The 25,205-nt window shown below is 37.5% G+C and overlaps 1 protein-coding gene across 3 annotated transcripts in view; it reads right to left on the bottom strand.

Annotated features, from left to right (window-relative positions):
- The window catches only part of ntsr1 (neurotensin receptor 1 (high affinity)), a 49,901-nt gene extending 27,075 nt beyond the window's left edge, over positions 1 to 22,826 (bottom strand). The window contains exons 1-4 of one of the 3 annotated variants that reach the window (XM_073875064.1): positions 22,013 to 22,826; positions 6,203 to 6,404; positions 3,839 to 3,999; positions 3,312 to 3,765 (exon numbers count right to left, since the gene is read on the bottom strand). In XM_073875064.1, coding sequence (XP_073731165.1) covers positions 3,562 to 3,765; positions 3,839 to 3,999; positions 6,203 to 6,404; positions 22,013 to 22,672 — 1,227 coding nt within the window. In that variant the 5' untranslated portion in view covers positions 22,673 to 22,826 and the 3' untranslated portion in view covers positions 3,312 to 3,561. Of the gene's footprint in view, positions 1 to 3,311; positions 4,000 to 6,202; positions 6,405 to 22,012 lie in introns of those variants that run through there. The other 2 variants (XM_073875065.1, XM_055188270.2) reach the window with 2 other exon arrangements.
- Between the last annotated feature and the right edge of the window lie 2,379 nt (positions 22,827 to 25,205).

Raw genomic sequence — 25,205 nt, 5'->3', positions numbered from 1 at the left:
GAAGTTCACCTAACGTACAAATGGTAAGAGATAGTCTTACTGTATGACTTAGTAAATACTTAATGTTGTGATATAAATGAAATGTTGTAAACATAGTAGGTGTTGATGTACCTTCGCTAACTCAGACTTAGTATATGTTAGTATCATTGTAGCGAAATTACTAGCAGTTCGGTCAGGCTGCTAAAGACGCCATTTCAACATAAGTCACACACTCCGTTGCTCTGATTGGTCGTATGTCTATCCAATTGAGTGCAGAGGCATTTTTCGGTTGAGACACGCCTCATAATTTTAGCTCAATGGAGCGGTATTATACTCAAATTCTGACTAGAATTGAGTATGACAACGTCAGGCTACCGTTTCATATTAAGCCTTTGAATTCTGCGTAATCCAGGGCGTAGCCATTTGAGTGACAGTTGAACAGCCACTGCTGTCACTAGAGTCGAGCTAGGCGGGAGTGGTTTCAGCAAGCAGCCACCTCAGCTTCACCCATGTCCCACCTCTTTACCCATTTTCTGTCACGGTTAGTCCGTGTCATGTTTTGTGACTGTTCTGATTCTTATCACCTGGACACTTACTCATTGATTGCCTGTCTTGTTTCACCTGTTGTCAATTAGTGTGTGTGTGTGTGTGTGTGTGTGTGTGTGTGTGTGTGTATATACCCTTGTCTTCGCCATACTCTCTGCCGGTTCATTGTCTCTGATTCTTTGTGTGTACCTGTTCTCAGTTTTAGTGTTCCTGTGTTTACTTACCTGACGTTGTTTATTTCTCGTGTTTTGTTTCTTGTCTATTTTTATTAAATGTTATTTATTCAACCAGAACTTTGCACTTGCGTCCTCACTCCTGATTCCAGTTTCCCGGTCGTGACATTTTCTGATATCCGCAAATGATGCGTGGTGACATGCGGCCAAGATGGTGACGGCAGGCACGTCTACTATTGGCCTCAAAAACAATCTTCAGAAACCTATGGGTGACGTCATGGACACTACGTCTATATTTTTTTTACAGTCTATCTCCTAACCACACCCGTAGCTCCCAATTTTTTAGCAGAAAAATCTTTTCCAATTTTCACAAAATCAGGGTAATAATGACTTTTATTGATACAAATATTTCAATATGAATATTTATTGCATTGAAGCGACATATAACTAGCCTACTCAATATTTTTTGCCATATTTTATAGTAAAATTATGTTGAAAATGCAAGTATAAAATATGATATAGCAGATATATTAATATTTATCTGTAATACTAATCAGGTGATTTATCTGTAAATTCCCCAATTATCATTGTAATTAATTTTTTGAAATGTTCTGTGAATTTTAAAGGTTCTTTATAAAACCACACAGCCAGAGAGAGACCATTTTAGGAACCTTTATTTTAAGTCTGTTTATAAAAAAAAAAATCCTGTTCTCGCATTAATTGTTTTCCCACTGAATGCAGACCTCTGCATAAATTTACAAAATGAGTCTAATCGTTTTAATGGTTTCATGGCCCCAAAAACCCACAAATTAGTGCCATATACAATTGCTCTTATTCTCTCTCCAAACCACTGAGCTCTTTGCCTGCCTGCCCATTACCAGAACTATTGATATGAACTTTTGTAGTTGTCTTTCTAAGTGCCTGTTTTGGATCCAGTTTCGGAATGAAAGCTTCTGAACTTTCACAGCACTTCATATAAATTCAAATTCAGTTGATGTAGAAGTAAGGGGAGCCAACATTAGATAAATTAGGAAGAATGGATGAAAAGCACTGCCAACACGTTTTGACCCTGTCCAAACCAGCCGGGCAAAATAGGATGTCCTCTGCAGATATGCCGTAATTAGAGTCTGTCAATCTGCGAATTGCTGGCTCTCACATCAACTATGGATCACCTCACCCGCTCTCAGTAAAAGTGCTGTCACGCTAACAGATTACATGTTTTGGTCGCAGCTTCTTAGGAAACTCTACTGGACTGTAGAGACTCATACACTGCAGAGACAGTAAAATAACAAACAAATTGGCAATATCACTCTGTCTCCTCTCCATTAAGCTGGTGTGTGGTGGGCGTTCTGGCGCAATATGGCTGCTGTCGCAACATCCAGGTGGATGCTGCACATTGGTGGTGGTTGAGAAGAATCCCCCTTTCATACTGTATGTAAAGCGCATTGAGTGATGCAGAAAAGCACTATATAAATGTAACAAATTATTATCATTATTATAAATGTTTGCACATAGTTCAGTTGTGAAGGAACGTGCATTTTAAGCTCCATTGCATGCTGGGAATAAATCAAGATGATCACAATAGAAAAGCTGGGTCATTCTACGAAAAAAGTGGAAATGCTTGTCCCTTGCTTTTGCAGACCCCTTAATCATTTAATTTGACCCAATAATCCCATAATGATATATATTTAATAAATCTAGACTGTCCTTAAAATGATGAGACAGTTTATTTATTTAATAAATTTTTTTCCTTTTTTAAAACATTTTTTTAAATGTCTGGTCCCGAAAATTGCCCTGTCCCTTTGATCATACATGGAAGTTGAACTATGTACTTATTATTTAAAACCATGTTTTTTATAAAACAAATCTAATTTACATTTAATTTAACCCTGTATGAATGAACTACAACACTGAAATGGTAAAAATACACTATTAATGCTATTAAAGAAGTTTTGGGTATATTCATTTAAGCAAATTTCCATCACCCGAATTCCACCTTTTCTGTAGAATGAACCTGCTACAGTAATACTTACAGTATAAATTATTATCAGAAAATTGTGTCAGATTAACACAGAGACAGATGTTATACAGTATCATCATATCAGAAATCAATCTTTTTTTGAAGATTTTGGAATATAATGAAGAACACTGATCAACGGGTTTAAGATAGTATTTAAAGCTGGTGTGATATTAGTCAGACATCTTTATTTCTATGCTACTACACTTTAAAGCCCCCCTAACCTAAAAATTGCACTTTTGTGTTTGCAGAAACATCCTGTCCATTGTACAAAATCCATTGTGTAATCTCCTTCATTAGAATATCATCAAAAAGTTTATTTATTTTACTAATTCCATTCAAAAAGTGAAATGTATATTATATTCATTCATTACACACAGACTGATATATTTCAAATGTTTATTTCTTTTAATTTTGATGATTAAAACTGACAACTAAGGAAAATCCCAAAAATGGCCTTTCAGTCTAGTTCTGTAGGCTACACAATCATGGGGAGGACTGCCGACTTAACAGTTGTTCAAAGACAACCATTTACGCCTTGCACAAGGAGGCCAAGACACAAAAGGTCATTGCAAAAGAGGCTGGCTGTTCACAGAGCTCTGTGTACAAGTACATTAATACAGAGGCGAAGAGAAGGAAAAGATGTGGTAAAAAACATCAACTATGGATCACCTCAACCGTTCTCAGTAAAAGTGACCAATTCAAAGAAAGGATTTTTAGAAATCTTGGCCAACTGAAAAGTATGAACTTGAAAAGTATTGCACTCAATACTTAGTTGGGGCTCCTTTTGCCTGAATTACTACAGCAATGTGGTGTGGCATGGAGTCGCTCAGTCTGTGGCACTGCTCAAATGTTATGAGAGCCCAGGTTGCTCTGATAGTTGCCTTCAGCTCTTCTGCATTGTTGGGTCTGGCATATCGCATCTTCCTCTTCACAATACCCCATAGATTTTTTTAGGTCAGGTGAGTTTGCTGGCCAATTAGGAACAGGGATACCATGGTCCTTAAACCAGGTACTGGTAGCTTTGGCACTGTGTGCAGGTGCCAAGTCCTGTTGGAAAATGAAATCTGCATCTCCATAAAGTTGGTCAGCAGCAGGTAGCATGAAGTGCTCTAAAACTTACTGGCATACGGCTGCGTTGACCTTGGACCTCAGAAAACACAGTGGACCAACACCAGCAGATGACATGGCACCTCAAACCATCACTGACTGTAGAAACTTTACACTGAACCTCTAGCAATGTGGATTGTGTGCCTCTCCTCGTTTCCTCCAGACTCTGGGACCCTGATTTCCAAAAGGAAATGCAAAATTGACTTTCATCAGAGAAAATAACTTTGAACCACTCAGCAGCAGACCAGAAGCGCTCCCAATTACTTGTACACTTTTTCCTACCACATCTTTTCCTTCCCTTTGCCTCTTTATTAATGTGCTTGGACACAGAGCTCTGTGAACAGCCAGTCTTTTTTGCAATGATCTTTTGTGTCTTGCCCTTCTTGTGCAAGGTGTCAATGGTCATCTTTTGGACAACTGTCAAGTCAGCAGTCTTCCCCATGATTGTGTAACCTACAGAACTAGAATGAGAGACCATTTAAAGGCCTTTGCAGGTGTTTTGAGTTAATTAGCTGGTGTGGCACCAGGTGTCTTCAATATTGAACCTTTTCACAATATTCTAATTTTCTGAAATACTGAATTTGGGATTTTCCTTAGTTGTCAGTTATTGATGATATTCTAATTATATGACCAGCACCTGTAAACCGCAACAGTCACACAAAACAGGTTGTTTGGGATCCCCAATGTGATGTCACATTGATTACTTCCCACTCATGTCCGCTCACATGAAGGCATATTTCAATCTTCTGCCACAGACACATGTTTAAATGTAGTCCAAAGCACATGTGTAAGCGCTCTACTTCCTACTTTGCATACAGGGAGGGGAACGGAAGCTTTCTTTGCATTTAAAGAAACACACACCAAACCAGCGCATTTTTCATTGCAGCCACAAATGGCCATGTTTAACATCATATAATGAAAGATCTGTGGTGTAGTTTGAGCTGAAACTTTAAACACCCATTCTGGGGATACCAGAGACGGTTTTTATTTATTTTATTTTTATCGCTGAAAACACCTTTAATAGAGACTGCAGTCACAACAAACCAGCCTTCCCTGAACTCCATGTCCATCTGAACTGCTCCTCTAATGGACAAAATACACGCTTCCTGTTATTACAAATCCAGTGTAGCTTAAATGGCTTTATAAATGAGGATTAAATTAAACAGTAATGGCAGTGCATAGTTATAGCTCTGGCCGCTAAAAGCTTGTTGTGGTTAGTTAAGGTCCTCTACATCACAAAACAAAAGGGCGCGAGATCAAGAGGATGGATTCTTAGAAAACACTGCAGGGAATCTACTATGAGTTGTGTATATCATACAGACTTCCAGGTATTCATTAACAAATATGTTTATTGGAAGACCCCTTATGCGGTAAACATGTTTGTGGATTAGTTTGCCAGTGTACTTTCAGTTAGACTTAATTAAAAGAGTTAATTGTAACATTTATCTGCTTAGGGTCTTTATTGAGTTAAGCCAGGTAATGTGGTCCTTATTAACGTTTTGTTTATCGATCAGTATATTCACTGGAGATCTGCTGAATGGTAATCATAGGGGTTATGCACATACAAGCCATGACTTTTTTGGGGTGTTGGGTACAATTTCGTATGTAATGTCAGTTTGACAAGGAATAGCCCACCCCCCAAAAATGAAAGGCATATAATTCACCCCAATGCAATCCTAGGTGTCTGATGTCATTTCTTTAGCCAAACATAATCAGAGTTATATTAAAATTATGGCTCTTTCCAGACTTGTAATGCATTGAATTGTTACAAAGCTCCAAAAAGTGCATTTGTTCATTATTAAAGTAATCCATACGACTCCAGGGGGTTAATAAATGTCTTTATAAGTGAGATGATACATTTGACAATATAACATTGGATCTTGCTTATAGTGAATAATCATCATGGCCATGCTTGCAGTGCATCCATTCAAGCAGCTATTTTAGTCAAGTGCAAGACCAATTCCTATTTACTTGAATGAGAAAAAGATCAATATCTTTAAAATCGCTTGCTAAGTTCACAATATATGTTAACAACATATTTCTGATTAACAATTAAACCTGACTTCAACAGGTTGCTTCAGCTAGTGCACATGCACAAAGGTTGTACTAAACCTTACAACACTCAGTACAGAGCCCTTCCCAATGATTTTAAATCTGTGATAATTGGCTCTTTTTACTTGACGGCAAGACTTTGTTCGCTAGAGCAGCCATACTGAGTGTTGCACTTTTCCCCATTAATAGTAATAGCACAGCAACATCTTGTATTAAATATAATTAAAGCCTATAGAGCCTGACATGCAATGTTAGACTATATGCGTTTGATCATATGCACAGAGTTATTTGCATGTTAATATTATTAAACTGGAAATGCACTCACGTAACACCATGACTCCATGACGCAGTGACTGGGCACGGTTGGGCTCGACTGCGACACTAAGCATGGTAGGGTTACCTCCGATGATACAGATGCGATTGTCCTGGGCACTCTCCCGAAACATGCGCAGCAGCTGACTGGCGATGACTCCATTTAATGCTGAGATCAATGCCATGGGAACCACAAAAGACAAAAAGGCATTTACCTTGAGAGGAGAAAAGGGAAGGGGTCAGAGAAAAGAGAACAGACAGATAAAGGATTTTAATTTGTTTTCAGGTTTGAATTGAACATAATTGCTTAAAAGAGGAAAATAAAATATTTAGAGGCACAATTACAGGACACCTGACAATGTCAGTAGCAACAGTTTTGAAAAGAAACATAAATGCTTAAAAACCAGAAATAATTAGAGATCATTTCTTTTTACAAAAAAGTAAAGTAAAAACGCAGACACAAAGATAGAAAGACCCTCTATTACATCTGAAAGTTCACTGTAAGAGTCATTATCATTTCAAAAGAACTGAACTATTCATCTAAAACCACCACATAGCCAGAATGATCAGGAAATCAAAATACTGCTAAAATACTTTTTAGAATTTTTGGCTGCCATTAAAGGTCCCGATTTTCCTGTTTTTTCAAAGCTTTGATTGTGTTTACGATGTGCAATATAACACATGTTCATGTTTTGTGGGTAAAAAATACAGTATTTTTCAAACAATTTCTGCTTGTACACCAAAGGACCATTTTGTAGTTCAAGCATTTTAATCTCATCCATTCTGACCGCATGAAAACAAAGACTGAGCCAATACTGCTCTGCACCAGAAGAACATAATGTTGATCATTGTAAATAGTTTTTAGCAAATGACTGGATTTAAAGCATCCAGCACTTTTTCATCTTCAGAGAGCAACATTATAAAACAATCTGCATGAAGTATGGGTCATTTCCATCACATTAAAACCCACTGGAGAGAAAGATGATAACAGTACTGTTATTTAATGAAGCAGGTCAGATGAGTCAAATCTGCATGTCTTTAAGGCAATATTATCTTTTGTTACTACAGAAAGTTTGAGTCAAAGTGATTAAAACCGACAGTAGTAAATGTGTTCGAGCTGCAGTCACTGTGCTTCATGCTGTTTGGTGTAAATTAACATCGCAGATCTAAATAGAAAGCAATATATGCATAAGTTGCCTATTACATCCTTTTTGCCTATTGTGTTTGTTGAATTATTATAGCACACAGCTTACCAGAATACTCTTTTCATTCGGATCGGTCAACTGTGGCATTCTGTGGTCAAATATCTAAACTTGACATTTATTAGACATTCATAAGCCAGTTTATTGTATTGTGGTGAGCTTTATGTTGCTTATAGATCTGTTTTGCTTTTCTTCACATTATTAAATACCCCTTCAACTCAAATCAATATTTCACATCAATTGATTTATTTGGTTGTTGCTGGTTGCATAACTCGTCATTGGTACCTTTTTCCTATAAAACAAATATGAAGAGTTCAGATGCACAAGCCGCTTACACCACCATCAAAAATAAGATTATGGTATTAACCGAATGCAATCATCCCATATTATACGTCTTTCAAATACTGTACTTTTGCTTTAAATCCGCTTAAAGGGATAGTTCGGCCAAAAATGATATTAAACCCATGATTTACTCACCCCCAAGCCGTCTGAGATGCATATGTCCATCATTTTTCATGACATTTTCAGTTATTTTAGAAAACGTCCTAGATCTTTCAGTTGTTAAAATGTAGTAGTGTATGCATTTTTCGTAGTGATGTATGACAAATGCGGAGGTACAGACCAGCAGCAGAGAAACCTTCGTAAACTGCGTACACTCTCATCTTGAATGTGGACGCGACTAAGATGGCGGTGTTGCCAGAAGCTAGTAATTTTCGTTTATAAAGTTTTAAATATGGATATTTCTCTGACAACACCGGATTACCCTCAGAATGCCTTTGTTTATCCCCCTAAAGTCATTTGGATTTTTTTGTGAATGATGGATGCACATTTTTTGGACTTGAAGGAGGTGTCCCCCTGTAACTTTAAATTTTAACAAATTAAAGACCTAGGACATTTTCTAAAATAACCGAAAATCTGTTAGTCTGAAAAATTATGGACATATGCAACTCGGACGGCTTGGGGGTGAGTGAATCGTGAGTTTAATATCATTTTTGTCAGAACTATCCCTTTAATCCCGGCCTCAGGCCATTCAGAAATAACACTTTGTTGGCATTAAGCGTCATGACAATTTTTCAGCAAGCTCTTAAAATGCACGAAAGATGAATGTTAAACGACCATGGATCACATTCAAACTTGGGTCCCTTGTGAGTCCTCAGACCTGAATAAAATACAAATGTGGCAGCATAACACCGCCCCCTATTGTGTGGTTCACTTTCCTTATTTTTACCTTTTGAATTCTGACTTTCATCATTTGCAGTGTTTCTTTAAAGATTTTACAATGGTTTACTATTTATTATTAAGTGGAGATTTTGCCAAAAATGCCCTTGCGTGCACTTAGAGGGTTTTGCAGCAAAAGATAGCCAAATTATTTAAATACCAATGAAATGACTAAAGTGACATTTGTGTAAATAATGCATTTCAATTACTGATACTGATAATAACCTTTTTATTGCCATTACAGCAAAATGACTGAACCCAAACATAAAAGCAGGATAAAAAACTTAGAGGGTTTTACATCCTAAGTCTTTAAAGGTGCAGTGTGTAAATTTGAGTGGCATCTAGTGGTGAGGTTGCAAATTGCATCCAATGGCTCAGTAAACTGCTCACCCATCGCTTTTAAAACGGATAGAGAAGCTACAGTAGCCACCACCAGACAAACATGTCATCTTCGGAGACATCTTCGTAAAAAAAGTTTGTCCGTTAAGGGCTTCTGTAGAAACATGGCGGCACAAAATGGCAGCTTCCATTTAAGGGGACCCTCTGTATGTAGATAAAAACGTCTAATTTTAAGGTAATAAAAGGTTCATTATGAAAGGTTTTTATACACCCCTGATTATATAGTTTTTGTATATTATTTTGCATTTCTGTCAAGAGATCCTTCTAAAAATTAACGCACTGCACCTTTAAGTACTGTATATACAGTAAAGTAACCATTATGTTTCAGCGTCTCTCCTGATTGTATGGTTTTATTGTAATAGCACTCTTCTATCAATCTGGCAAGGACATCAAGTTCATTCCCTCCGTTTTTATTTTAAAGGCAGCACTGATGGAATGTGATGCCTGTGAATACCACAGCCCTCAAAGACCTCATCTCCATGGGAACCACAGAGGCCATTTGAAAGTAACTCTCTGTGATTGGTCGTGCCACCTTATTTAAAAGCCAGTTGGATTTTTTGACAATTCATCTGAATTCAGTTCTAGCAATACTGAGAGTTTAGTTTAATTAAGGTTTATCGATGCATTGTGCGAACTCATCTGTTTAATACATTGATAATGGTATAATTTTCGTTTTGTTATGTTTTAATAAAATGATCTCTCATTGATTTGTGTTGTCATAGCTGCTCTGTATATAAGTACAGTCAATTCCTGACAATGTCCAGGAAAATTACATTCCTGTATTATTTCTAAATCAAAGGTAAGTATTTACTTGGGCAGCAGGGCGCTCATACACTCGTATAACCAAACAAATCACACAGCAAATCAAATTCTATTCGAGTGTCTGCTTGTCAAGGATCTTGTTCTCTGGCTCAGTGGATTATCCACACCCTGACTCAAGATAAAACAAAGTGAAAACAGTGCTGAAAAAGCAGTGATACTGAATGATCATGGATGAATGCCAAACTCATTGTTGGCGTTTCGTGTGTATGATCCTAAAAGAAAATGAAGAGCTTGATGTGTCACTTCATCTTAAAGTTGATGATTTTGACTATGTTATATATGCTTCTACGGAAAAGATGAAATGTTTCAGTTGTGGGGAAATAGGACATTTAATTCGCGCTTGTCCGGGTAAAGACAAAGAGAACACCAACTCGCTTGCTGTTGTTAATATTGGCGAAGTAGTGCAGGCTGGACCGTCAAACGTTAATCCACCTGTAGCGGATGAAAGTGTACCGGAGGAAAGAGCAGTTGGAAACCTGCGCGTGAAAGACAGTGCTTGATTCGGATAAGTGAGAGCGTAACTAATGAAAGTGGTCCGAATACTGAAGCCCCCAAAACTCACTCGCGCGTATTTGGTGTTAATACAGATATGGTGAATAATGATAGTGACTTCACTGTTTCACAGTGGAATAACCTTGAAATGGTGACAAGGACGGAACAAAAGTTCCATCTAAAAGGAAAAAATCTGGCGATTCACAAAATGTCAGAGGTAAAAAAGCGGATGTAGAGGATGTGTTTTTAATGAAGATGAAATGGAAGAAGAAGCCAACATCTCAGGTGTCTTGAATATCAGAGAGCTGAGTGATGCACTTAAAGGTATGGAGTCTGGAAAAGCTCCGGGAATCGACGGCTTGCCAGTGGACTTTTATAAGTCGTTCTGGACTGAATTGAGTAATGATTTGCTGGAGGTGTTGAACGAAAGTGTGGCAGAAAGACAGCTACCTTTAATTTGCCTTAGAGCTGTATTAACCCTCCTACCTAAGAAAGGCGACCTGACTGACATCAAGTGTTGGCGACCAGTTTCATTACTCTGCAGTGACTATAAATTGCTCTCTAAGACATTGGCCAATACGTTGGCTGGGGTGCTGGAGTGTGTTATTCATCCTGACCAGACCTAATGTGTCCCGGGTAGATCAATATTTGACAATATTTCACTGGTTCGCAATGTTTTTGAGGTCTCCAAGATGCTACATTTAAAGTGTGGGCTAATATCACTGGATCAAGAGAAGCTTTTGAACATGTTGAACATCGTTATTTGTGGAGAATATTGAAAGCTTTTGTTTTTTGTAAAAAGTTTATTGACTACATTAAAGTTCTCTATGGTGATGTTCAAAGTATACTTAAGGTAAACGGTGGTTTATGTGCTCCTTTTAGAGTTCACAGAGGTGTTAGGCAGGGGTGTCCATTGTCTGGCAAGAAGAAGATTTGTATGCCAGTTGCTGAATTTTGTTTTGGGACAGGCAAAAATGGCTGTTTATATAAGCAGGAAAAAGAAGATTGAATATAATTCAATTCAGGATGTAGCTGTAGTATTTTCAAATATGGTGCAGTCAAGAATTCTGATTGATTTTAATTATTATAAACATGTGAATGATCTTATTACTTTTGAAGGGATTTGGTGCTATAATGAGGCTTTGTGTTCACTAATTGATGGCGATTTGTTATTTATGTATTAAGTGTGAAGGGTTTCTATTCTTGTATATGCTAATTTAACTGTTTAAGTTAACTGTTTTAATTGTGATTTCTATTTGTATTAACGTCTGTTAAAATTCAATTCTCAATCTTATTGTGTTCAATTAATATGAGATCATCTGAGTAAAATTCATTAGTGAAGTCAATTTATCTACTCAGCACAGCACTTTGAACTCTATAGCAAATGCCTTTTTAAATGAATAAAAGATGAGGTGCTGTTACTTTTTGTTTTTAACATGAGCACACTTCTGAGACACCTGGGGATTCAAGTACACTAACAAAAAATAGACAGATGGAGCGAGAGAGAGAGAGAGAGAGAGAGAGAGAGAGAGAGAGAGAGAGAGAGAGAGAGAGAGAGAGAGAGAGAGAGAGGGGGGGGGGGGGGGGGGTCTTACGTCTTACAAAATGGTAGATAAGCAGACTAATGATGCAACAGCAGTGCATGATAAGATCGTTGTATCACTGTAATAGTTTGGTGATGTGTAACTGAATTCTATGCGGAGTGCACACATTTGTTCATGTTAAGCATTGAGTTTTTTCATTTGAGCAATTAATGATCATTTAAAGCGGTAATGATTGTAATAAGCTGAATCTGGTCGTTGGCATGTAACTGGAACCAATGAAAGTGTGATCCTACCATACCAGCAAAATTGAAATATCTGTTGATTTTAAACAGCAGCACACGTGAGTGTTGTGTTTTTGCATTTAAGCATGCTTGGATTGGTTACAATGGTTATAGAACAGTTCGTAACGCTTTTCTTCTCATCCATTCAGTTTCTTGTAATATTTCTTTGTTGAAATATAATACAATAACAAAAGGCTGGGTTGTTTCAACAATGGTATGGTAAAAAAAAAAACAAGCCCAACGGCTGAGAGAGAATTATCATATTTGACCCTACAATAGGTTGAAACAGCATTTGTTTAAAGTGCATGATATATTTTTATTTCATGGACAAAAAGTTGCTGTAGTTATGCAGCTGTTCGCCAGTAACTGCATGCTGTAGATTAAAATTAATGTTACTACCTGGCAACAGTTTGTTTAAAGTTAAATGAACATTAAACATCTTGTATTTACAGAATAAAATACTATAAAATAACAGCCTCATGCAAAGCATTCTGAGAAATATAAAGAAAAACAGAAAAAGGTCGATGGGGATTTCTGGTTCACAGAATGCTTTGCATGAGGCTGTTAATTTAATTTTGTTCTGTAAAGATGAAGACTCATCTTTATCTTAGATGAAGGGGACACCTGAGTTTACTTCAATATTTTGCATATAAATTTTTATCTATCACGACAAACTATGTATCATTGGAAAGGTCTAAGCCTCTTGAATACATATTTCAACAATGTTTTATAAAATAAATTATGTAGGGAAAGTAACTAATTCATTTCTGAAAAGTGTGTGCCTCAAAACATTTATATCCTGCTAAATGTCACTGTCCGGCCAGTGGGACGCCTACGTTTACTTCAATGTTTTGCATGTGAATTCTTATGCAATCATGAATACACTACATCATTGGAAAGCTCTAAGAGTCTAGTTTTTAAATTGCACCATTTTGGGAAAATTATGACGTAGTGAGAGTCAGTTTCTAAAATGTCACACGGTCACAGGTGGACCCAATTTGTTTTTACATATATATAGCATACCCTGTTCTAAACTTATAAACAATCATGACAAACTATCACTCTAAAAACAAACGGTGCTATATAGCACCAAAAGTGGTTCTTTGCTCGTAATCATAGAAGAACCGTTTTTAGTGCCATATAGCACCGGTGAAGCACCAGTGAAGCACCTGTGTAGAACCATATAGTGCTATGTAGAACCATATTTGGTGCTATAGAGGTTCTATATGGCCCCTATATGGTTCTACACAGGTGCTTCACTGGTGCTTCACCGGTGCTATATGGCACTAAAAACGGTTCTTCTATGATTACAATCCAAAGCAACAGCCCTGGCTCTATATAGCACCGCTTGTTTCTTTAGAGTGTATCACTGGAAAGCTCAAAGAGTCTAGTTTTCATATTGCATCACCATTTGGGGAAAATTATGACATAGAAAGAGTCAGTTTCTAAAAGGTCATGGGCCCACAGGTAGGCAATATTTGTTTAACACATTTATAAACCCCTACTCTAAACCTAAACAATCATGACAAACTACAAATAAAAAAGCTCTCAGAAGGTAGTTTTCATATTTCAAGGTTATTTGATGATAGAAATAATGTAGTGACAGGTTTAGTTACATGACCCCCCCTCCAATAGGAATGTATATTAATTATTATTAATTCATATCCAATTATAAATCTTCAAAAATGTTGACAAACATCATTGTAAAGCTCTAAAGAATGTGTTTTTCATATCTCAAAAGCTTTTTGCATTAATAATAATGCAGTGACAGTAATTTATTAATTTGTGACAAGAGTATGCAGCAAACCGTTGACACCTAGTGGCCGTTGTTGGTAAAACCACTAAAAGTTTGAGACAAACCACATTTTTGGTGATTTTAACTTGAAATTCACAACTACTTGAAACATGTATGGCCTAATGTATGCATTATTACTTTTGTGAAATATTTACATTTTTATAATTGTATTTATGAAATTAATATGTTATTGAATTATTGTTTTTCTTAAAATAAATTTAAACTGCTATAACAATTTGTTTAATTAAGATCTTACAGCCTAAAAAAAAGGGTTAGCAAAAAGGTACAAAACCAGCCGTTGAAACAACTCTCAGCATAGTGTAAGTTAAATTATAACCCAACGGGTTATGTTTGTCCCTTTTTGACCCAATGCTGGGTTGATATAACCAATGCCAATGCTCAACAAAATACCAAAACACCATTGGTTGAATCAGTGTCTAATAAAGGCTTGCTTAGGAGAAATAATTGTATGCACAATTACAACCACCACCATATCCTTCTTTTATATTACTGGTTTAATTAGCTGACATTTTTGTTTATCATGTACTGTAAAGGCTTGTCTATCCTCTCTCCTCTTTCCTCTCAGATCTCTCATCTGAGGATTCTTTAATCTTGCAGACATTTCTCTGTAGGACTGTCAATTTCCGCTGTCCTGATGTCTGCAGGGAATCTGGTGCATCTGTGAACCAGCGATTCCTTTGAAGCACTTTGACCAGGGAAATTACACTTTGGACCAAATGTTGGCCAAAAGTATGGCAATGCTGTCACTCAAAGACCAGGCAATTTTAAGGTGAAGAAACAACTGATTGACAGCTTACATAGTCTGTGATGTCCTAGACAGTGTTCATATATTTCACATTTTAACATTTGGCCGATGCTTGTATCCAAAGCGCCTTACTGTGAAGTGCATTTAAGCATTCTTTATCATTTGTGTCGCCAAGAATTGAACCAATGACATTTGCATTGCTAATGCAACTCTTTATCAATGTATACAGATAAATGTCATATTATGCGTTGTCCCCCAAATAAACCATTGCTAGTAATGGACAATAAATATCATGGAGAGATCTATATAAGGAGGTGGTCAGGCACAGATGGTTTACAACATATAATTATAGCTGAATCCTTCAATAAAGCATTGAGCTGAAATCAATAAGATCATATAGCAAGTGGAGTGCCATTTCTTGGTAATTGGATGTTTTCTCCACACATGTGACCAACATTAAATAAATCTTAGATCTTAAGGTTTAGAAAATGCATTTTGTGATGTAGAAGATACACCAAGCTGACAAAAATACAATGTTTTCACACTCTTAGAAAAAGGTACAAAAGTTGTCACTAGGACGGTACCTTTTAAAAAGGGCCTTATACACTCACCTAAAGGATTATTAGGAACACCTGTTCCAATTTCTCATTAATGCAATTATCTATTCAACCAATCACATGGCAGTTCCTTCAAGCATTTAGGGGTGTGGTCCTGGTAAAGACAATCTCCTGAACTCCAAACTGAATGTCAGAATGGGAAAGAAAGGTGATTTAAGCAATTTTGAGCGTGGCATGGTTGTTGGTGCCAGACGGGCCGGTCTGAGTATTTCACAATTTGCTCAGTTACTAGAATTTTCACGCACAACCATTTCTAGGGTTTACAAAGAATGATGTGAAAAGGGAAAAACATCCAGTATGCAACAGTCCTGTGGGTGAAAATGACTTGTTGATGCTAGAGGTCAGAGGAGAATGGACCAACTGATTCAAGCTGATAGAAGAGCAACTTTGACTGAAATAACCACTCGTTACAACCGAGGGATGCAGCAAAGCATTTGTGAAGCCACAACACGCACAACCTTAAGGCGGATGGGCTACAACAGCAGAAGACCCCACTGGGTACCACTCATTTCCACTACAAATAGAAAAAAGAGGCTACAACTTGCACAAGCTCACCAAAATTGGACAGTTGAAGACTGGAAAAATGTTGCCTGGTCTGATGAGTCTCGATTTCTGTTGAGACATTCAGATGTTAGAGTCAGAATTTGGCGTAAACAGAATGAGAACATGGATCCATCATGCCTTGTTACCACTGTGCAGGCTTGTGGTGGTGGTATAATGGTTTGGGGGATGTTCTCTTGGCACATTTTAGGCCCCTTGGTGCCAATTGGGCATCGTTTAAATGCCACGGCCTACCTGAGCATTGTTTCTGACCATGTCCATCCATTTATGACCACCATGTACCCATCCTCTGGTGGCTACTTCCAGCAGGATAATGCACCATGTCACAAAGCTCAAATTGTTTCAAATTTGGTTTCTTGAACATGACAATGAGTTCACTGTACTAAAATGACCCCCACAGTATCCCACAAATCTCCGTGCAAGATGCGATCCTATCAACATGGGCCAACATTTCTAAAGAATGTTTTCAGCACCATGTTGAATCAATTCCATGTAGAATTAAGGCAGTTCTGAAGGCGAAAGGGGGTCAAACACAGTATTAGTATGGTGTTCCTAATAATCCTTTAGGTGAGTGGATTTGTACCTTTAAGGAACCGGTATGCACTTTTTGAAAAGGTACCACCCCAGTGACAACGTTTGTACCTTCTTGTACCTTTAATTTCCGAGAGTATATATTGCACAGTGGTAAATGATTGAGGTAATCACTGTTACTGTATCAAAACGGAGTAAAGTGTATTATGTTACTATATCAAAAACCATTGTAACACCACAATTATTTACTACACAGGAATACATAAATGAAATAAGGTTTAAAAGTCTGGTAAGCAGTGTTATCCAATATTGGCGTCCGGAAATAGATATTTAATACTCATTTTCAGATCCCAAATTTATTTATAACACATTCCAGGTGTTTCTTTCAAGTGTCTTGTTACATCAATTCCAGAACGCTGTGGTTTGTGAATGGCTGTCGTAAAGCGTGCGGTGTACGAATATTTGGGCTCTTTAAGTTCTAGACTGCAGTCGGCTATCAGCCACTTTTTTCACAGCAGAACCACTGCCTGTTGCTATAAATACCCATCACTGGTTTTATTTGTATATTTGTTTTCATGTACTTGAATTGCATGTGCAGTACTAGGCTAAATCCAGACATGACAGTCTGACTGCAAAAGCAAACACATGTAAGTGGAGAAGACCATTAAGAAGCAGACATAAACATGTGCATCCAAAGAGATAGGAGACTATAGGAACACTATGGATTTTATACAGAAGGCCAATGTATTTGTCAACATGCTCATATTTAAAGACTTTCGCATCACAACACCGTGAAGTTTTGCACACTTTTTAAAATAACGGTGCTTAAGAGTTTCCTCACAATGAGAAAACATTTTGGTTCCTCAAAGAACTATTTAGTCAAAGGTTCTTAGAAGAACCATTTTTTCATAGCCTTTTATAGTCTAAGGGGGCGTGCACACTAAGGCGTTTACGCCGATGGTTGGCGTATGTTTTCAATTGTTTCCAATGGAAGCGCCACGCTTTAAAAAATGCCAGCAGCTGGTGGGTTTTGTCTGTGCTGAACACCGAGAGTTGAAAAATGAAATGCTCAGCTCGTCAATGTCACTTCTCACATAGCCGTCCAATCACAAGTGGAGGAGGGATAGGGCAAATATCACAACAACCAACTGGCATACTGTTCAACGACTCATAAACAAAGCAGAATTTTCATAGCAACCAAAGCACTCAGCTGAAAAAAAAGCTGGCAAGCGCCTAAAGTAGATCTCAAGCTGGTGTTTTCAGCTGTGTTTAAATGCTTTGGTGTACACGCCCCCTAAAGAACTTTTTTTTCACTACAGAGGACCTTTTTTGACACTTCTATCTTCTTTTTTTTATGGTATTGTGAAACACTTTTATTTTTAAGAGTGCAAAGGACAACTGCACAATACTGCTCAGACGTTGCCCTTTCATTGCTTAAAAGACTTAAGTTCTAAGCTGTGTTTAATAAAAGTGTCAACTTTGCCTCACTTGTTTCTCCTGAAAACGGGTATATTAAAAATAGATAAATACGAGACACTTGTTGACATTTGCATAGTGAAATCAAATGAATATACAGGGGTTGGACAATGAAACTGAAACACTGGCCAATATAGTGCTGGAGGTTCATGGCTGTATTTGGGCAGCCTGATGGCCAATCGTCAATGATTGCAGATAAGTAAGACCAGTAAGAGCACAGTGTAATGGTTGAACTAGTAGAGCAATAGCACCATTTTATATAAAATATTGCAAAGCACACAACATAGTTGGAGACACATCAGAACTCAAAAAGGACAAATTGTTCAGCAAGTTTTTGTGGTTTATCTAGAACCACGGTATCCAGGGTAATGTCAGCATATCACCATGAAGGATGAACCACATCTAACAGAAGTAACTGTCGATGCAAGAGAAAGATGTCTGAAAGGGATGTTCATCGGGAGCTCCACAAAGTCAATAATATACATGCCAAGGGTGCTATGGCCAAACCTTTGGTCACTCATGCCAGTGCCAAAAGTCAGTTTTAGTTGTGCCAGCAGCAACATTGGGCTGTGGAGAATGTGAAACATGTATTGAGACCATCTCAACTGTCTTTCCCACATCTAAGAGAGTTAGAGAGTCAGTAATGGTCTGGGGGTGCAACATCAATTGCCCAATACTTGTGCTAGATTGGTGCGTCTCTACCAAGGACTCCCTAACCATTCTGGAGGACCATTGTACCTTGAAGGTTGTGCCGGGTATCAGGATGATAATGCAGCAATACACCGAACAAGACTGGTAAGAGAGTGGTTTGATGAAGATGAAAGTGAAATTGAACATCATCTATGGCCCGCACAGTCACCAGATCTCAATAATACTGAGCCACTTTGGAGTGTTTTGAAGGAGTGAGTCAGAAAACGTTTTCCTCCACCAGCATCACATACTGACATGGCAACTGTTTTTCAAAAGGAATCACTCAAAATCCCTCTGCCGACTGTGCGGGACTTGTATCTGTCATTCCCAATTTGAATCCATGCCGTATTGGCCGAAAACGGAGGCCCTACACCATACCAATGAATTATTGTACTCTAAAACCAGGTGTTTCAGTTTTATTGTCCAAACCTTGTAGATAGCAATTGTCAGATAATTTGGTTTAAAATTACTTTATGAGTTCAAATCAGAGCACAGATTGAGATTTTTGTGAAATCCCAGCTTAAGTCTTTTTTTGTGATTTACTGTTTTCTACAACAAATCATCCTACATAATATAAAGAACAATATTTGTGAAAATATAATATTGATATCTTTAATATTGAAATTTATATTGAGTAAAGTCATGTCAAATATTGAAATCGATGTGAAACCAATGATTGAAATAAAGCTTTAGGCTGGATTTTACAGACAGGTCACATATCTTCTGAGACTCTGAGATAAAATTACTGGCATTTGTTTGGAATGAAAAAATCTGGGAAAAAAGACTACAAACAAACATCTCCATTTACTCTTAAGAGAACACAACTGAGATACAGAGATCTTATTTATAATTTACTCTTGGACATCAAACTACGTGTGCTCCAAAATGCATTGAATTTCAGGTCTAAAATTTTATAGCAATTTATTTAGCAATACATACTACTATATATTTCATCCCGTGAAACCTTTTGTATATTATATCCAACATCTTGGGGTTTTCAGGGTTTTTTTGCTGAGACTGAAGAGTCATAAATTGTTTGCCCTTTATAAAACTGCTGCCATTCCAAGAAAAAATTCTCATACTTTTGACACTGATGACACAAACTCATCCCTTGCGTCTTTTTTCGCTTTGCAGTTCTCTCTTTTTTTCATCTCTGTTGCCGTATGCAACCTTACTCTCTCTTTGCCATTATGCAGTTAAGTGCTTGTTCTCATATTGTGACTCATGTGGCACTGCCCTGTGAAGTCCAATTTATGCATTTGATGGACTGAATGTTGCAATATTTCATATTTTTGTCTTGTATAACAGAAAGCCACAGGCATTCCATTTTTCTGGTCTCACGCTGGGTTGTGTTTTATCGACTATAAGGTTTATGAAACTGAGTGTTAGAAGTCTGTGAAAATAAATTGTGTTGCAGATTCCATCTGATTTAGTGTGATATAGACAAGAATAAATGAAGACATGCTGTTTACAGCTCCAAGGACAATTTCGAAAAATCGAAACATAATGTGTCCATTTTCAGGCAATCAGGATTTACTTCCGAGCTTGTACAAAACAAAACATTACTTATACTTATTACACGGCTCTCTGGAATGCTTGATTCAGATTGGTCAGTTGAGACATTTGCAGGTTCGTTCTTTTCAAATAATAACCGCTCCAAAATAATAACGCATAGCCGGTACTACTTGCACAAGTAAAATCGCTCCGCGCCAATAAAGATCAATAAAGATTACTGTCTGTTTGGCGCCATCTTGTGACAAACACTCGACAACCACGACAAGACAGACAGCTTACTGAGACTGAACTTGACAAAATAGAGCATGACAGCTACGAAGCCATCACACAAAAAAATACAGAATGGGGATTAAAACTTCTCAAAGACTGGCTAAAAGAGAAAAAATGGAGACAGACACGTATGAAGCAGAGGATCTCAATAAGGTATTACGATCATTTTATGCATCTGTGCAAAGTTTCGCGGAAGGATAAAAATGTTAATTTAAAACAAATATGCCAATAAAACGTTTCAAATTCATATTCATGTCCAGTTTTTTTTCTTATGTGGCAAGTAGCCGTGTAATAAGCGGGATAATGTAGAGGCAGCCGGTAGTTATTGGGAAATAAGCCCCTTCAGTGTGATACAAGACCCTCCGCTTCGCGTCGGGTCCTGATCATACTGTCGGGGCTTATTTCACAATAACTACCGGCTGCCTCTACATTATCCCTTACATAACATATTCTTATTTGGTGCCTATCCTGAAACTGGTTTTAAACCTAAATAAGCATTAGAATCAAACATTTGCATTAGAGTCAAACTTTTTTAAAGGTGCAGTGTGTAATTTTTAAAAAGATCTCTTGACAGAAATGCAAAATAATATTCAAAACTATATTATCAGTGGTGTATAAAGACCTTTCATAATGAACCGTTATGTGTTTATTACCTTAGAATGAGATGTTTTTATCTACATACACCGAGAGTCCCCTTACATGGAAGTCACCATTTCGGGCCACCATGATTCTACAGAAGCCCTTAACAAACAACATTTTCTACTAAGTTGTCTCCGACGATTACATGTTTGTCCAGTGGCGGCTACCGTAGCCTCTCTATGTGTTTCAAAAGTGAGGGGTGAGCAGTAGACTGAGCCGTTGGTTACAATGCCGCTAAAATTTACACACTGCACCTTTAATCAACTTGAAATCACCCTATATTTTGGCACTGGTTGTTATAAAAATAAAGGTGCTAAAAGGGTTCTCCACAGTAATATCATATCACAACTATCTTCTTCAGAAACCATGGCCTGAAGAAGAAGCTAGGAACCTTTATTTGTAAAAAAAAATGCATAAAGAGCTTGTGCAGGCAACCCTGATGGAAAACACTGATCCTCATTTGAATGATTCTGAATAATCAGCTGATCATCTTTAATTTGCAATTTCAAAAATGCAAATGGATATAAATAACCCGGGGAAGATGGCGGTGCTGCTATATGGCTTAAAATAAAACAAAAACTGTTATGCTTGTTAAAAAGGTAATAAAAAATAGAGAAGATTCAAACTGAGAGTTTGTTTAAAGGATCTGGTCGTAAGATGCAACAGGTAGTTTTATTTTGAGGACACTTCGTGACGAAAAGGGTTCCTCACAGAGATCATGTTTGGGTCCCTGGGGAACCTTTTAGCTAAATGACCATGTTGAAACGTTCTGCAGATATTAAAGAATAATGTTCTTTATGGAACCACGCAGCCTGAAAAATAACCTTTTACGCGAACCTTTATTTAAAATGTGTAACACAGAGGAAAAAAACAAATTATCATATGCAATATAGATATTAATAATATAGATATTTAAGACAAATTATCAAATCCTTTCTCATTTTTAAAGCTTCAGCCTAAATGTAATTAAATTGCCCGCACTCATATGGTGCTCTGCGCACTCACCTGTAGGACAGTTTTGGCAGTTATAGAGGACACGATAGTGGTGCATATGACTTCATTTTCAACCAGCCGCTGTCCCATAGTGAAGAGCATCGGGGTGGCCAAGACGAAAGACGCAAGCCACATCACGCTGATCATTTTCTTGGTGCGGCTCCGCGACATGATGCTCTTGGCTTTGAACGGGTGACAGATGGCCATGAAGCGCTCGACGCTCAAACTGGCGATGTTGAACGCCGTCGCGTACGAGCAGCCGTCCCTCAAGAAATAATAACCTTTACACACAGCCTCTCCGAAAGCCCACGGGTGATGCACCCAGATGAAGTTATACAACTCGATGGGCATGCAGAGTACCAAGATGAGGAGATCGGACACGGCCAGGCTCGCCAGGTGATAATGCACGGTGCTCTGGAGGTTTTGGAGAGATTTCTTGGTGACGAGCGTGTACAGGGTGATCGAGTTACCCAAACACCCGACTACAAACAGCAGCACGTAAATAACAGTCACCAAAACTTTGGAGTAAATATCTGTGTTCACGTCCAAATCCTCTTCGGGTACGCGGTCCGTTTCGTTGTCCAGAGATCGGTTTGCCGACGAGAAAAGTTTCTCTGCTAAAACGCGCAAGTCTATGAAGTTGCGTCCCGGGAGCGTGTTATTGACCTCCATAGTCGTTAATAACAATGAATTAACATACAACGTGTGTAATATTAAACGTAATAAATGACGTTTTCCACGCAGAAGGGTTTGGTAACATTTGCGCGATGTGCCAACAGGTGGCTGTGCGCAAACGCTTTGGTGATCCAGTGGCCACTGCTGTAAACTAAGGGGCTTTTATATGGCGAGGGGGCGGGGGGAAGCCTTAAGCAATGACGCAGCTCTTTTCAATGATTGGTTTATTTTTTGCTGCGAGGATGCGATATAACCTTGACCATATGAAAGAGTGAACTATCTCTGTTCAGAAAGCTTTTGATTGAAAATCCAGTCTAATGTTTTCAAAAATAACTCTCCATTTTTTTCTACAGTATATGAGTAAAAGATAAAGTCTTTGCCTTACAACAAGAAGGTCCCCGGTTCGTTTTCTAGGTGGAAGAAATGAAGGCATGTTAATTTGACACATGTCAGCCTGTGCCAAAGCAATTAATGCCGCACACATTTTAAGTGAAATCGTTGGCAAAGGTTAATGGCATTATTTAATTCTGTACAATACAATAACTAAAGGGTATGTATATAGGCAGACAACCTATCACAGAGAATAATGAAAACTGTATATCGTATAGATGAGATCTGTCAAGGAAACAAGAGAATAGATAGTAATAGATGGGTACGAATAGGCATTTGTGTGATGTGATCTTTTTCATTAAAACTCCATTTTTCTCTGGAACGATAGTCTGAATGTCATTTGATGAATACATCTTTCACTGCCTGGCCTTCACTGCAGCTGTCATGTTGATGATGAAGATTGGGCCACAGTTCATTCACTGTTCTGTACTATTTGTGGAAACATGTCAATCAAGTTCTCTTGTGTGCACATTTTTAGAATTTTATAGCACTGAAATTTGATTAATTCAGTTCCTCTAACAAAACATATTTGCAATACGCCAAGAACCTTAAATGGGCAAAGCATGATATTGCACTATAATCTGAACTCTATTGTGTTCATATATCTTGTGTTTTAGTTGTATACTTGTGCATGAAAAATCCTTTTAAAATGAGAATAGATTTTACACTTAATTCTTACCACAATCCAAACCGTAGCCTCAGATTTAATGAAAGTGATGCAATGGCCAGTGCATGGCAACCAAAACTTTCAATTTGTCTTCTGCATTAAACCCATCTCATTGAGCAGTGAACACACACGCACCGCAAGTCGTAAACACACACACACACTTATGAAACTGCACTAACAACCTTTGAGTTACAAGTGCGTACCCTGAGATTAAATCCTGCAGGCACCCCTGTATCGCACATCTTACTGAACATCACCGAGAACGGCAGGGTTCATTTTGAAAAAAAAAAAAACATTATATACGTCATAACATATTTCAGTAATTACCCCAATCTCAGGAAAATTATAGTCTTTCTGAGTTTAAATTATAGATAAAGTGGTCTGACAATATGTCAAACACATTCTCATGACTACTCATAATACGTTACAATGGTCAATATCGTTCAGAATTAAATTATAAGAGATGCAGTTTCTGAGAACTTATATTCTTGAACCGTTTTCCATGTTATTTTGTGGGCTATAAAGGAAGTGAAGTTTCCCTTTGAGAGCTTTCTTATTGACTAATGTACTGTAGCATGTATTACATGACAAAGTCATGGTTCCTATTATTAATCTTTTTTTACAACATGAATAAGAATCTGTAATCCATTTTACTTCCGTAACGGTGACGCACTTCCAGCTGTAAGGCTGAATGAGAATAAACAGGGCAGGACTATTGTTTTATTTCTCAGTTTAATACTTACATAAAATCAAGATAAAACAAAATTGTTTCTGAGGCCGCACAAATGCATTGTTTTCAAATCAATAGCTATTAGATAAGAAATATTTAAAGTTGTTATTTTTATCTATAAATACTTCCTTCCCTTTTAAATGCAGGAAATTAACAGGATATTTGTTATCAGGGAAGGTTGAATTATCTGGCATTTGTGAATGATGCATTTCTACAAAGATACAAGTGTGCCATTGATTTTCTAATGGGTATGTTTTTATTCTCACACGTCTTACTAAAGCGATAAAATACACAAGACACATTAATAACAATTAGCTGAGAATTCACAATGCCAAACTAAACTGCAGGTAGACGTCTGTAAAAATGGCAAATCTATTATTCTATTTTGCTAATGATACTATTCAGATTCATTCTTGAGTCCCTAAATGAGTTAAGACAATCCCAGGCCATTTTTAGTACAGGTGTTTACCTGATGATAATGTTTGTTCATTATTAATACTAATACACTGGTTCCATTAAATGGTTTTGTCTGATGACTCATTTGAATTTGTGAGTCAAATGAACCTGTGAATCTGCTGGAGCTGACTCACCCCCCTTTAAATCTCATTCACTAATAGTGTATAATGTCACAACATATAACTACAGTATAAATATAAACACTATTGTTTCTCTTGTCATTCTCTAAATAAGCAAATAAATCTCCCAGTGAGACATTACCTGAGGTCACCTTTAGCCTTTTTGTC

Source organism: Misgurnus anguillicaudatus, chromosome 13 (assembly GCF_027580225.2).
Source record: "Misgurnus anguillicaudatus chromosome 13, ASM2758022v2, whole genome shotgun sequence".
In the NCBI taxonomy this organism is placed as follows: Eukaryota; Metazoa; Chordata; class Actinopteri; order Cypriniformes; family Cobitidae; genus Misgurnus; species Misgurnus anguillicaudatus.
Note: the sequence above shows the minus strand (reverse complement) of the source record. Positions and strands in the feature narration are given on the sequence as shown.